Below are 12,823 nucleotides of genomic sequence, written 5' to 3' on the forward strand. Positions count from 1 at the left end.
GGAAAAGGCCAGAGCAGCAGTTTGTGTGGTTGTATTCTCGTCACACCCTCGCCGTCCTTGCTCTCTCCGGAGCGGTGGGTCTCAACCCTGGTCCTCGTCCTGGACACTGTCCCACATCCCCTGTCTTTACCCTCTCCGGTGGACAGTCTGAAACCTGTCTCTCTGTCTTTACCCTCTCTAGTGGACAGTCTGGACCCTGTCTCTGTCTTTACCCTCTCCAGTGGACAGTCTGGACCCTGTCTCTCTGTCTTTACCCTCTCCAGTAGACAGTGTGGACCCTGTCTCTCTGTCTTTACCCTCTCCAGTGGACAGTCTGAAACATGTCTCTCTGTCTTTACCCTCTCCAGTGGACAGTCTGGACCCTGTCTCCCTGTCTCTCCCCTCTCCAATGGACTGTGTGGACCCTGTCTCTCTGTCTTTACCCTCTCCAGTGGACAGTCTGAAACCTGTCTCCCTGTCTCTCCCCTCTCCAGTGGACTGTGTGGACCCTGTCTCTCTGTCTTTACCCTCTCCAGTGTACAGTCTGAAACCTGTCTCCCTGTCTCTCCCCTCTCCAGTGGACTGTGTGGACCCTGTCTCTCTGTCTTTACCCTCTCCAGTGGACAGTCTGAAACCTGTCTCCCTGTCTCTCCCCTCTCCAGTGGACTGTGTGGACCCTGTCTCCCTGTCTCTCCCCTCTCCAGTGGACAGTCTGAAACCTGTCTCTCTGTCTCTCCCCTCTCCAGTGGACTGTGTGGACCCTGTCTCCCTGTCTCTCCCCTCTCCAGTGGACTGTGTGGACCCTGTCTATCTGTCTTTACCCTCTCTAGTGTACAGTCTGAAACCTGTCTCCCTGTCTCTCCCCTCTCCAGTGGACTGTGTGGACCTTGTCTCTCTGTCTTTACCCTCTCTAGTGAACAGTCTGAAACCTGTCTCCCTGTCTCTCCCCTCTCCAGTGGACTGTGTGGACCTTGTCTCTCTGTCTTTACCCTCTCCAGTGAACAGTCTGAAACCTGTCTCCCTGTCTCTCCCCTCTCCAGTGGACTGTGTGGACCTTGTCTCTCTGTCTTTACCCTCTCTAGTGTACAGTCTGAAACCTGTCTCCCTGTCTCTCCCCTCTCCAGTGGACTGTGTGGACCTTGTCTCTCTGTCTTTACCCTCTCTAGTGAACAGTCTGAAACCTGTCTCCCTGTCTCTCCCCTCTCCATTGGACTGTGTGGACCCTGTCTCTCTGTCTTTACCCTCTCTAGTGTACAGTCTGAAACCTGTCTCCCTGTCTCTCCCCTCTCCAGTGGACTGTGTGGACCCTGTCTCTCTGTCTTTACCCTCTCCAGTGGACAGTCTGAAACCTGTCTCCCTGTCTCTCCCCTCTCCAGTGGACTGTGTGGACCCCGAGTGCTCCGCTCACGGCTCCTGCCACCACGGGGAGTGTCACTGTAACCCCGGCTGGGCGGGCAGCAGCTGTGAGACCCTGAGGAGCACCTGCCCAGAGCAGTGCTCCAACCACGGCACCTTCCACACCGAGTCCGGCACCTGCGTCTGCGAGGCGGACTGGACAGGAGTCGACTGCTCCGTGGGTCAGTCTCCACTACCTTCATAATAATAATAATAATAATAATAATGAGAATAATAACAGTCTTGTTTGGTAAAACATCCTTCAAACGCCTCTTTACAACATCCACTTACACCCCTGACACAGCCTCCTCTCACTTTGTGATAAGCTATACCACTAACACTGAGTACGGAGCCATTCCTATGCAACCATAAGGTTTTTACTAATGGTATTGGTGTGTACGGTGTTACCTAAATCAAACATGTTGACCTTTTTACTGCTGTACTCTTGGTAGTCAAGTCACAGCTCTTCATATGTACTTGTGATATATGCTTTGAAAAACAACCCTCATTGCCATACAAGTAGATGGCTTTTTATACATTCAGGTCGTATATCTTTTATTCAGATGATTTGTGAGTTCAGAGGGGGAGTTCACGTTGAAAAGCTGTTCTGCTTCTTGTTTAAAGGCTCAGGTGATTAATGCATGTCTCCTGAGTGCTGCACAGCACAGTTTATGGTTGGAGAACAGTGGTAAATTTGACCAAATATTTTACTTGTTTCTGTGTTGTAAGGGTTCAGGAATATAGAACGTTACAGAAATCCATCTGAAAGCTATCCTTGTATTAGATGTTTTACTGGTTTGAGATGAAGGCTAGACATGGGTCTCTCTGAAGCAGCGGGGTACCTCCAGACCTGGCCTGCCCCCAACAAGGAAGACTGATTGTGTTTGGGAAACAGGGAGTTTTCTCCTCTCCATTCATTCTCCCTTAAACCACATTCTTAAAAGCACAGTCATTTGTTAGACTCGTAAAGGTTTAAGAATTCCACTCACAACCTTCCCCTCTCAGCAGAACACACCCCACGCCTGTCGATACCAGAAGTGAAGGTTGAAGGGGCGAGCTTGCCCTCAATGCAGCTCACTGCCCCCCCCCCCCCCCCCCCATCGCCAAAAAAACTGCCCACCTGGGTAGTAGAGGGGTTTCTCTTTTTAATTATCACATCAGCTCATCCTCAATTAAATCAACTTTAATTAACACGAGCGTGGCATGGATCGAGCCCCGGCCCCCCTTAGAGGCGCCTGCGTGCTAAAAGCAGATAAACACCTTTACGCTAATGAAAAATTGATTACATGGATTCTGGTAGAGGCCCAGCCGGGAATGGAGTGCCTCACCACAGGTGGGGCGGTTGATATTCCATAGGGGTGTCCAAGCTTAATCAGTGCACTCCAAGGTCTCAATCGAAGAAAAACTCCATTCAAAGGGAGATGGGAATAACCCCTGTGGAAGACTGACGCCGAGCAAGAGGAGGTGGAAAGAGTTTCATCAAGAAAACTCTGAACATGTTTTGTTTCGTGACCTTGCTTAGGTGCAGCCACAAAAGTAGCTAGTAATCGTTTTGGAGCTGATATATATATATTTTTTTTTCCTGTTTTGTAAGATGTCTATTGGGTGTCAACCTTGTATGTCTCAAAGTTTGGGCAATTTTTCGATTATGTTTTTTACTAATGGCATAAACTATTGGCACAGTGAGACTGCGATCTTAAAAGGTTTTGAGTCTTTGAATGGGTTTTACCTCCAAGAATGGGGCTTTTAGTGTTGTTGAAGGTACCTGGGCACTTTAACGTCACCTGTGGATTCGCTAATGACAGTTTCTATCCCAGAGTACTGCTGAACAGAGTCAGGCTGCTGTTCACTAAATAGTTTGGGAAGTACTATATAGCACTGTAGTCAACCTTATCCTCTCCATATTGAAAGGCCCGTCTTACTTGAATGCATTTAAACCTTTCAAACCTCTCAAAGATATTACTCTGACGATACATCTGAAACGCGTCAAACCTTAAATTGGTTAGCGAGTCATATTTAGTCTCTCCAGAGACTACTCATTTGACTTTGACTGACATTGTCCGTTCCTCCACAGTTTGGTGTGTCCTTGTTTGTCCTGCCCAGAGCTGGAGTGGGTCACTGCCCAGAGCTGGAGTGGGTCATCCCTCTGGTTTTAGTTCTCTGGTGCACTAAAAGATATAACAAGCGTTGTGGGCGTAGTGCCCAGCGATAGAGCATTTCACAGCCGATCAAAAAGTTGCGGGTTCAAATTCCCGCCTGTGTACATTGTTTTGGAAAGGAAACATCTGCTGAATTAATGCGTTAGTAGAACGACAGATTTTGATTTTGATTCTGTGCTTGCAGAGACAGAATCACCACATACCTTATTAAACTCACCTCTGTCTTGTCTGGTTGTGGTTCTAATCTTGTCTGGATGTGGTTCTAATCATGTCTGGTTGTGGTTCTAATCATGTCTGGTTGTGGTTCTAATCTTGTCTGGTTGTGGTTTTAGTCATGTCTGGATTTGGTTTTAATCATGTCTGGTTGTGGTTCTAATCATGTCTGGTTATGGTTCTAATCATGTCTGGTTGTGGTTCTAATCTTGTCTGGTTGTGGTTCTAATCATGTCTGGATATGGTTCTAATCATGTCTGGTTGTGGTTCTAATAATGTCTGGTTGTGGTTCTAATCCTGTCTGGTTGTGGTTCTAATCATGTCTGGTTATGGTTCTAATCATGTGTGGTTGTGGGTGTTGCAGAGGTGTGCGTGGTGGAGTGCGGCCCTCACGGGGCCTGCGTGGGCGGGGCCTGCCAGTGCGAGGAGGGCTGGGTGGGGTCCGAGTGCGACCAGAGGGACTGTCACCCGCGCTGCTCTGACCACGGCGTGTGCAGGGAGGGCCAGTGTGACTGTCACCAGGGCTGGACTGGGGAGCACTGCAGCATCGGTGAGTCTGAACCACAACAAATGAAAACCTTGCCCTGCTCAGATTCATCTTCTCTTAAGTTTTATTAAAATTTTTCAATGAATAAATATTGTTTAGGTTTTTTTCATGCTTATTGGACAGTTTGTAAGTGAAGTGTGACAGGAAAGGCAGAGAGAGAGAGGGGGCAAGATGCAGCAAAGGGCCGGATTCAAACCCAGGCCGCTGCGGTAAGGCCTCAGCCTTCATGGTACGCACTTATCCGATGAGCTACCGGGGCTCCCCCATATTATTTTAAGTCCCTGATTTTAATCTCAAGTTCCCATTGTTCTTCCTCCACTTAACAACCACAGCCTGAGCTACATATGAAATCCCACCACTTAGTCCAGGGCAGGTATAGAGGGAGCAGAGAGCCTCATTCAGCTGTGTCTCTGGAGCAGCCTGTCTGCCATCTGACAGGTCCGTGGTGTGTATTAGAAGGGATAATGAGAGCTGGTATGTTGCTCCCTCTTGACTTCCTGACCCCTGCTTCCTCTACACCCTGGCCTTGTCAAAAGAGAGGCAGTTAAACCCTGACATCACACGTCGAGTCCTCGGCCCCCAGAGACACCCGGACCTCTGGGTGACGTGGTGTCCCTCTCTGAAACAAAAGGACTTCGCTCTCCAAACTCTTGAGCCCTAATTATGTATTTACATGTCTCCGCCGTCAGCTGTTCCCACCCGAGTCAGGAGGAAGATAATGCAGTTGGGGTGAATTGCGGGGTCACTTTCCTGATTTTATTAATCTCTCCCTCCTCAATGCGGACTGAGATCCATCCTTTTCACTTTCTTTCACTCCGAAGACCCCCATCAGGAAACTAATTCCTCTCGGTGGATGTTCCATGGATGAATAGGCAGCAATTTACCTATTCTTACTGAAAACTAGGGGCTTACTTCTCCTTTCAGGCTGTGAATAACTTCCATCCTCACAAAGCGTCTTTAATCACATTACATGGTTACACCCTGAATAGACCACTCGCTTGGACACTCTATTGTGGAACACATCACGACCCCATTTTTTTTCCTTCATATTTTCGACTTAGACTTTTCCATCATCTCATTCTCAGCTTTTCCATTTTCTTTTCTCTTGTTCGCCAACCAGATATATTTTTAAATCCCAGTTCAATGCCAGGAACATGCATTGTGCTTAATGCCCCACGGTTGATTGCATGATGATTCAACTACATTCCTGGTCAGTATTGGACATAAATGTAACTCTTGTGGCTTTCCTAAACTGTACTGTGCTTTGGAGAAACAGCACACAGTCCCTTTAGAAACAGTAGGAACGTGTTACAGTGGAAACATACAGATGAAAGTGTTTAGTGACTGCTACCTTTGTTTAAGGGGACGGGGTGACAACCAAATCCAAGATGTGCATTATTTACACATTTTTACTGTGTTTACTGACACTAATGTGTCATTAAGGCTACGCATAATCTGTGAGGCAGACATGGTTCTTGTTGCTAGGCTGTTTTTAATCTTTCTGTGTTGCACAACAATGTACTCACTCCAAACTGTAACTCTGTTGTATCACTGATCTTCCTTTCTGCTCTCTTCTCTCTCTCTCTCTCTCTTTCTCTCTCTCTCTCTCTCTCTCTCTCTCTCTCTCTCTCTCTCTCTCTCTCTCTCTCTCTCTCTCTCTCTCTTTATCGCTCCCTGTCTCTCCATATCTCTCTTTCTCTGTCCCTCTCCATATCTCTCTTTCTCTGTCCCTCTCTCTCCCTCCTTTCTCTCTCCCGCTCTCTTTCTGCCCTCTTCCTGTCTTCTTTACTTGTCAAGCTCTGGATTCAAGAGTATCAGGTAATGTCCTTCCTCTTTCACTTCCTGTGTGAGGGCTTCTATTCAGTTTTTTTTTCTTTATTGAAAATGAAAATCCCTCTATAGATAGAGGCAAACAGATTTCCTTTCTGTGCCTCAACAGTATCAGTGACAACACCATGCTTTTTCTTCTTCACAATCATAACATCGCTATTTACACGAGACTGCCTGGCAGCGATAACAAAAGACAAATGGTTACTGCCATCCATATTGACAAAGATAATCTAAGTCTGTTTACTTAGCATTGTGAGGCCTACCTATTTGGAGACTCAGGAGTAGCAAATGATGCTAAGTAAATATGTTCTCTGCCAAGAATACATTCTCCCACTTAAATTCCTCATGCGTTTACGGTCAGCATATGTGATTGTCAGTCTTACAGTAGCTTTGTGCCACAGAGATAAGTAATTTTCTTTTCCAAATGTTTCCCTCTCCTCAATGGTAATAGGAGCAGTCAAGATAGGATATAAAGGTAAATGGAACGAATGTCCCCAGGGAGATTGTCACAAACAATCACTCCCCGCACCCTGTTTCTCCTCCAAGCACGGCAAACACTGTTTTATGTCCCAGTCTATCATAACGTTTCTATTGTACTCCTACTCCCCGGTACGTACATTCATTTCCTGTTTGTCCCGATCGGTCAAGCACCCCTCGGCCCTTTCCCTTGTCTGAACCCGTGTGTGTGTGTCAGATAAGACACTGGAACAATCTGCTTTCTTTCACGTTCTGGTTGCCTCTCACCCTTGTAAACAAGGAATGCATCCTGGCAGTAAGTTAAGTGTAGTTGTTTTGACAGAGAAACATTCCTCTTCCTCCACTTGTTTTTTTTCTCCCTCCTTGAATGTGCTGTGACTTCACATGATGGTCAGTTGGTAATTAGATAGAGACGTTTGTGCTGCAGTAAAATTTTGGAAATTTTGGAAAGGAATTGAAAAATCTTAAAAAAGCTGACATCTGCAAATACTATTTTGTGACCTTTCCATATGAAAAAAAAAAGGAATCGTTGGTTTGAGAAACTCGTGTGAAATCACAGCAGTGCGGTTCACCCCAACCCCGAGTTCTGTCAGAATCCAGTGTTCTGTACATCCACCTCAGTATCGTCACATCCATGTTGTCCCACAGTGGTCGGTCCCTGTCCAGTTTGAATGACCGGGTCTTGTGTCCACTCCTCCCTCCACAGCCCACCCCCTCCTCCCCATCCTCTGTCCCCCCCCCTCTGATTGGTCAGAGTGAGTGACTGCTGACGGTTGTTTTGACAGACGGATGTCCGGGCCTGTGCAACAGCAACGGGAGGTGCGTTCTAGATCAGAACGGCTGGAGATGCATCTGCCAATCAGGATGGAGAGGGCTGGGATGCGACGTCGCCACGGAAACCGCCTGCTCGGACGGCAAGGACAACGAGGGGGGTAAGGGCGGCAAACTCACCACAAAAATAGACATGTAAATGAGTGTCAGGTGTGTTTGAACGTGCCTCCCTCACGGGGGGCCGCTGTGTGTGCTCTGAGGATAAGAAGATGTTTGCCAGATTGCGAACGACAATCCCTTCGCGTCTGTTCCAACACCGCCGCATGTTTGAACGATCCGGCCCTTCTCTGTACCGCTACGTCTTTGTTTTGAAACGTCTCTCAACTCCTCCAGATGGGCTGGTGGACTGCATGGACCCTGACTGCTGCGCCCAGAGCGCCTGCCACACTCAGAGCTACTGCCAGGGATCTCCAGACCCCGACACGCTGGCCGCCAGAGACCCCGCCGCGCCCAGCTCCCCTCACACCGCCTCCAGAAGCTTCTACGATCATGTCAGCTTCCTGGTTGGGCCCGGCGGCACTCACGTGCTCCCAGGGGACAACCCCTTCAACAGCAGGTCAGTGACTTCAACAAGGACGGCTTGGTCCTCTTTTTATTGTGATGTGGGTATTTTTTTGTGACTCAACCTTATAAATGAGTCTAACAGTTGGTGAAAGTCTCGGGTGCAGTTCCAAGCAGTATAACAATAACAACCCTGAATTCACATTTAAACAACACAATTCAACCCAAAAACATAGTACACGTCTGTTCCACACACGGGTAAAGGGACGGCCGGGGCTCAGGAGAAGGAACTCGACTCCTCCCAGTCATGTGTGGAAGTGTCCTCGAGTGAGTCACTTAACCCCAAGGGACTCCCTATAGGTGTGGGTGAAGGAGGGGCCAAAAAAGTGCTTTGAGTACCGCTGAGGTAAAAAAGTGCTGTTTAAATGCAGTCCATTTACCATACTGTCTTGCATCGTCACAAAAACCACACCCTGGACTGTGAACCATACAGTTAGAGCCACAACCCCATTGAGATTCTGGTTAGGTTCATGAGATTGGGCTGATGAGAAAGGTTTAGTGCCCATACACTTAAGATGTGAATAATTATAATGGAAATAACAAACCACAGACTCCCCAACTAGCAGGCTCAGCTATCACGCAGCAAATTCCACATCTCCACAGGAATGTAAATATGTGTTTTTCTGGAGATCACTGAGCACCTTTACATCTGTTCCGGATCGTAAGCAGAGTTTGTTTGGGGGCTGATGGAGAAGGAAATCACTGTCTGCTGTGTTGCAATAAAGCTTGGGGAAGATTTCCTTCCATCTCAACCAAATACTTTTGGAGTAATCTTTATGTAAATAGCATGCTTTACCGCAAATATAGAATGAGGTGATCCTCTATTCGGTCCAGGATAATCCCCATTGTCTTCAGCTTACTGTTGATTCCATGTCTGGCAGACGAATATTAGTTCTTCTACTAAAAATGTTTCTTTTCATCTCCTTTGCCAAGTTAACTTCCCAGCCCTGAACAACAGTACTTTTTAGTCTTTGAGCAGACATCCTTCCTATAAAAATTGATGACATTGATTAAATTACTAAGGGAATGACTTTAACACTTTGTTACACGCATTGAATTTAACTCATGAATATGCAAAGAAGGTCAAACAGGTACATGTACAGTAAGTGGAATGGAGGGATATTAGAGGGTTTTAGATTTGGATGGATTATCGTCGTTATTGTTCAAGGTTTTGTAGCTCTGCAGCCCTGCAGTGTTGAAATACCCAACAGTTGAAATTTCCTAGAATTGTCAAATGAGAAGAAGGAATGTGAAGAGTCTCTGATTTGTCTAGACTCACTGTTTCCTTTGTCTCAACGTACAGAGAGGAAAATGTCTCCAGAGGTCATGTCTTTGTTCCTCTACATCCAGGCACTTGAAGACACACCGCGAGTGTCTGGTTAAAGGAGAGTGCTCTTTTCATTGTGTGGTCGGATTTCATACGACTCCTGTAAACGATTCCCTCTTATGGCACAGAGGATAATACCTTACATGTGTTGTGGTTAGTGTCATGGTCATATCACATGTCCCCACACGATTCTCCCTCTGGGTTTAAAATGGTGTCTTTGGACGGCCAACGCCAGACAAAGACGGATAGGAATTCAGGAATTACATGACTCATTTCTGAGGGTTACGCTGTGTGATTTTACTTCATGTTTGTTCTGGGTTCGGCTCATGTTGGGTCACTCTGCCAGCGGAAGATTAATAGAGAGGCTGCGAGGGAATCTCAAACCAGCAGAGAGCTCTTAAGGAGCCTACTCTCTAAGACGACAAATAAAAAGAGAGATTGTTATTCTGGTCATGTAGAGGCGGAGAGAGGGGGAAGAGAAGGCTGTTGATCATCCCTGCCTCATATCCGTAATAACCTGGAGATAAAACTGTGGAACCATATCCATTGTGCCCACCGGCCTGCTAATGACAAACGCAAAGGAAGCACTTCTTGGGGGGGAAAAAAGAGCTCCACTGGATGGCAGACGTGGGCCTTCGCTTGATTAATCACTGATGAAGAAACATCGTCTTATTGTCTCGCACCTCTTCACGCCTGTACCCGGCCTTAACAAATTACCTCACAATTAACAATGCCAGATTGCCAGGTGGAAGTCACAGAAAGAGACGCCCTGGAATTCATAGGAATATCGCCACGACGTCTGCGGAATATCAACGCAGGGAAAATGTAGAGCTGGAGGAAGAAGGGGGGGGGGTGACATCTAAATCTTGAAGTCTGCCACTGTCTGGGAGAGCTCGTCAGCTTGAGCTACGGCCTTTTAAAAGGGGGTAAAGAGAGGGGGGCACCTCCGGGCGGCCGAGCCATGAATAACCAGCAGTGACACGTGTGTTTTTAACTGTCGCTAAATCACCGCTCCGGTACCCTTGGCAAGGGGACGGCAGATGTTAGCGGTGGTGACGTGGGGGCCGTCTGGCGTCTTGTGTGTTTACTCGGCTCTCTTCCTGTTTGTTTACCAGCCTGGCGTCTATCATCCGGGGGCAGGTCGTCACGGGAGACGGCACGCCGCTGATCGGAGTGAACGTCTCCTTCCCGCACTACCCGGAGTACGGATACACCGTCACCAGACAGGATGGCATGTAAGACACACACACACACACTCACACACTCACACACACAGATACACCGTCACCAGACAGGACGGCATGTAAGACACACACACTCACACACTCACAAACACAGATACACCGTCACCAGACAGGACGGCATGTAAGACACACACACACACAGATACACCGTCACCAGACAGGACGGCATGTAAGACACACACACACAGATACACTGTCACCAGACAGGACGGCATGTAAGACACACACACACACAGATACACCGTCACCAGACAGGACGGCTTGTAAAACACACACAGATACACACACAGAACTCCTGTCCAATAAACCGAAGCACGTCCTGTTTGTGCTGTCTAGACAGCAGTTCAGACATGGTCGTCCCCAGGTTCAGGTAAGGTCTGCTCGCCTTGGAGAGGAAAGCTATCACGTCACAGCCACAAACAAATCTGGAGCAAATCGAAGCGTCGGTGTGTTGTTCCCCACAACAGCTCCCAATGCAAATGTCACCGTGGTCGAAGGCATTTAGACCACGGCTGTTTACAATGCATCAAGTCAGAGAGGGTGGAACCACTCTGCCTGCGGTGTTTAAACACCCAGCCTTACCCTCCCCTGCCTGCACGGCTGGTGTTACTGAACCCCGACAAACACAACACACACACAACACACACACAACACACACACAACACACACATGTCTTCCAAGTCGTAAATACTCCATCCACACGCCAGCGTCACCTATTTGTCCGCTTGGCTAGGTCCCCTTCATCCAAACGCTTCAAGAGAGGCTTTGTTTGTGTGACGTAGGCCCGGGATAACAGCTTGACGCGTGGATGGGCAGGGCCTAGCAGCCCTGAGGAGGACCTTGGTGGATGGGCAGGGCCTAGCAGCCCTAAGGAGGACCTTGGTGGATGGGCAGGGCCTAGCAGCCCTGAGGAGGACCTTGGTGGATGGGCAGGGCCTAGCAACCCTGAGGAGGACCTTGGTGGATGGGCAGGGCCTAGCAGCCCTGAGGAGGACCTTGGTGGATGGGCAGGGCCTAGCAGCCCTGAGGAGGACCTTGGTGGATGGGCAGGGCCTAGCAGCCCTGAGGAGGACCTTGGTGGATGGGCAGGGCCTAGCAGCCCTGAGGAGGACCTTGGTGGATGGGCAGGGCCTAGCAGCCCTGAGGAGGACCTTGGTGGATGGGCAGGGCCTAGCAGCCCTGAGGAGGACCTTGGTGGATGGGCAGGGCCTAGCAGCCCTGAGGAGGACCTTGGTGGATGGGCAGGGCCTAGCAGCCCTGAGGAGGACCTTGGTGGATGGGCAGGGCCTAGCAGCCCTGAGGAGGACCTTGGTGGATGGGCAGGGCCTAGCAGCCCTGAGGAGGACCTTGGTGGATGGGCAGGGCCTAGCAGCCCTGAGGAGGACCTTGGTGGATGGGCAGGGCCTAGCAGCCCTAAGGAGGACCTTGGTGGATGGGCAGGGCCTAGCAGCCCTAAGGAGGACCTTGGTGGATGGGCAGGGCCTAGCAGCCCTGAGGAGGACCTTGGTGGATGGGCAGGGCCTAGCAGCCCTGAGGAGGACCTTGGTGGATGGGCAGGGCCTAGCAGCCCTGAGGAGGACCTTGGTGGATGGGCAGGGCCTAGCAGCCCTGAGGAGGACCTTGGTGGATGGGCAGGGCCTAGCAGCCCTAAGGAGGACCTTGGTGGATGTGGCCTCAGATAGCCGGGGGATTAGCTGATTCCTTCAGATATTCCGTCCCGTAGCCCCTCTGACAGAGAGCATGCTAAACAGCGAAGGGATAATCACACTTGGTTAGCCACCGTGTCCGCTGTGGGTGTCGAGGGGGGAGGGGGGGGGGATGGGGGGGGGTGGGTGGGAGGGAGGGGGGGGCTTCAAAGCTTGGCCTCTTGCAGCTGGGAGCTCTGCTGCCCAGACTGGATGGAGAGAGGAAGCACTTTCAGGTCAGCTGCACAGCTGGAGTGCTTACGCGTGCATGAGTGTGTGTGTGGACGTGTGTGTGAGTACGTGCACGTTTGTGTGTGTGTGTTGGAGCCTACATGCAATGTCGCCATGCAGATGCTTGGCCCCCTGGGTAGTGGAGCTAGCCGGATATATAGAGCAGCACTTCAAAGACTCGCCCTTCATTTCCAAACCAGTAAGTCTTCCCTGCGCTGTGATACTAATTAAAACAGGCCCGCTATAGAAACCAAGCCAAGACTTCTTAACCAAATTCAACTTTTAAGTGTCTTGCCCTGCATCATGGCTGACTAAACAGAAGTAATAAATTCGATTCAGTGAAT

At 49.2% G+C, this 12,823-nt stretch overlaps 1 protein-coding gene across 1 annotated transcript in view; it reads left to right on the plus strand.

The window, feature by feature from the left end:
- The window catches only part of si:dkey-237h12.3 (teneurin-3), a 99,958-nt gene that overhangs the window by 64,586 nt on the left and 22,549 nt on the right, over positions 1–12,823 (plus strand). Inside the window, exons 11-16 of the mRNA XM_047021795.1 lie at positions 1,356–1,556; positions 4,111–4,296; positions 6,091–6,111; positions 7,386–7,532; positions 7,765–7,987; positions 10,435–10,554. Coding sequence (XP_046877751.1) covers positions 1,356–1,556; positions 4,111–4,296; positions 6,091–6,111; positions 7,386–7,532; positions 7,765–7,987; positions 10,435–10,554 — 898 coding nt within the window. The remainder of the gene's footprint in view (positions 1–1,355; positions 1,557–4,110; positions 4,297–6,090; positions 6,112–7,385; positions 7,533–7,764; positions 7,988–10,434; positions 10,555–12,823) is intronic.

The sequence above is a fragment of the Hypomesus transpacificus genome, chromosome 1 (genome assembly GCF_021917145.1).
Source record: "Hypomesus transpacificus isolate Combined female chromosome 1, fHypTra1, whole genome shotgun sequence".
NCBI lineage: Eukaryota > Metazoa > Chordata > Actinopteri > Osmeriformes > Osmeridae > Hypomesus > Hypomesus transpacificus.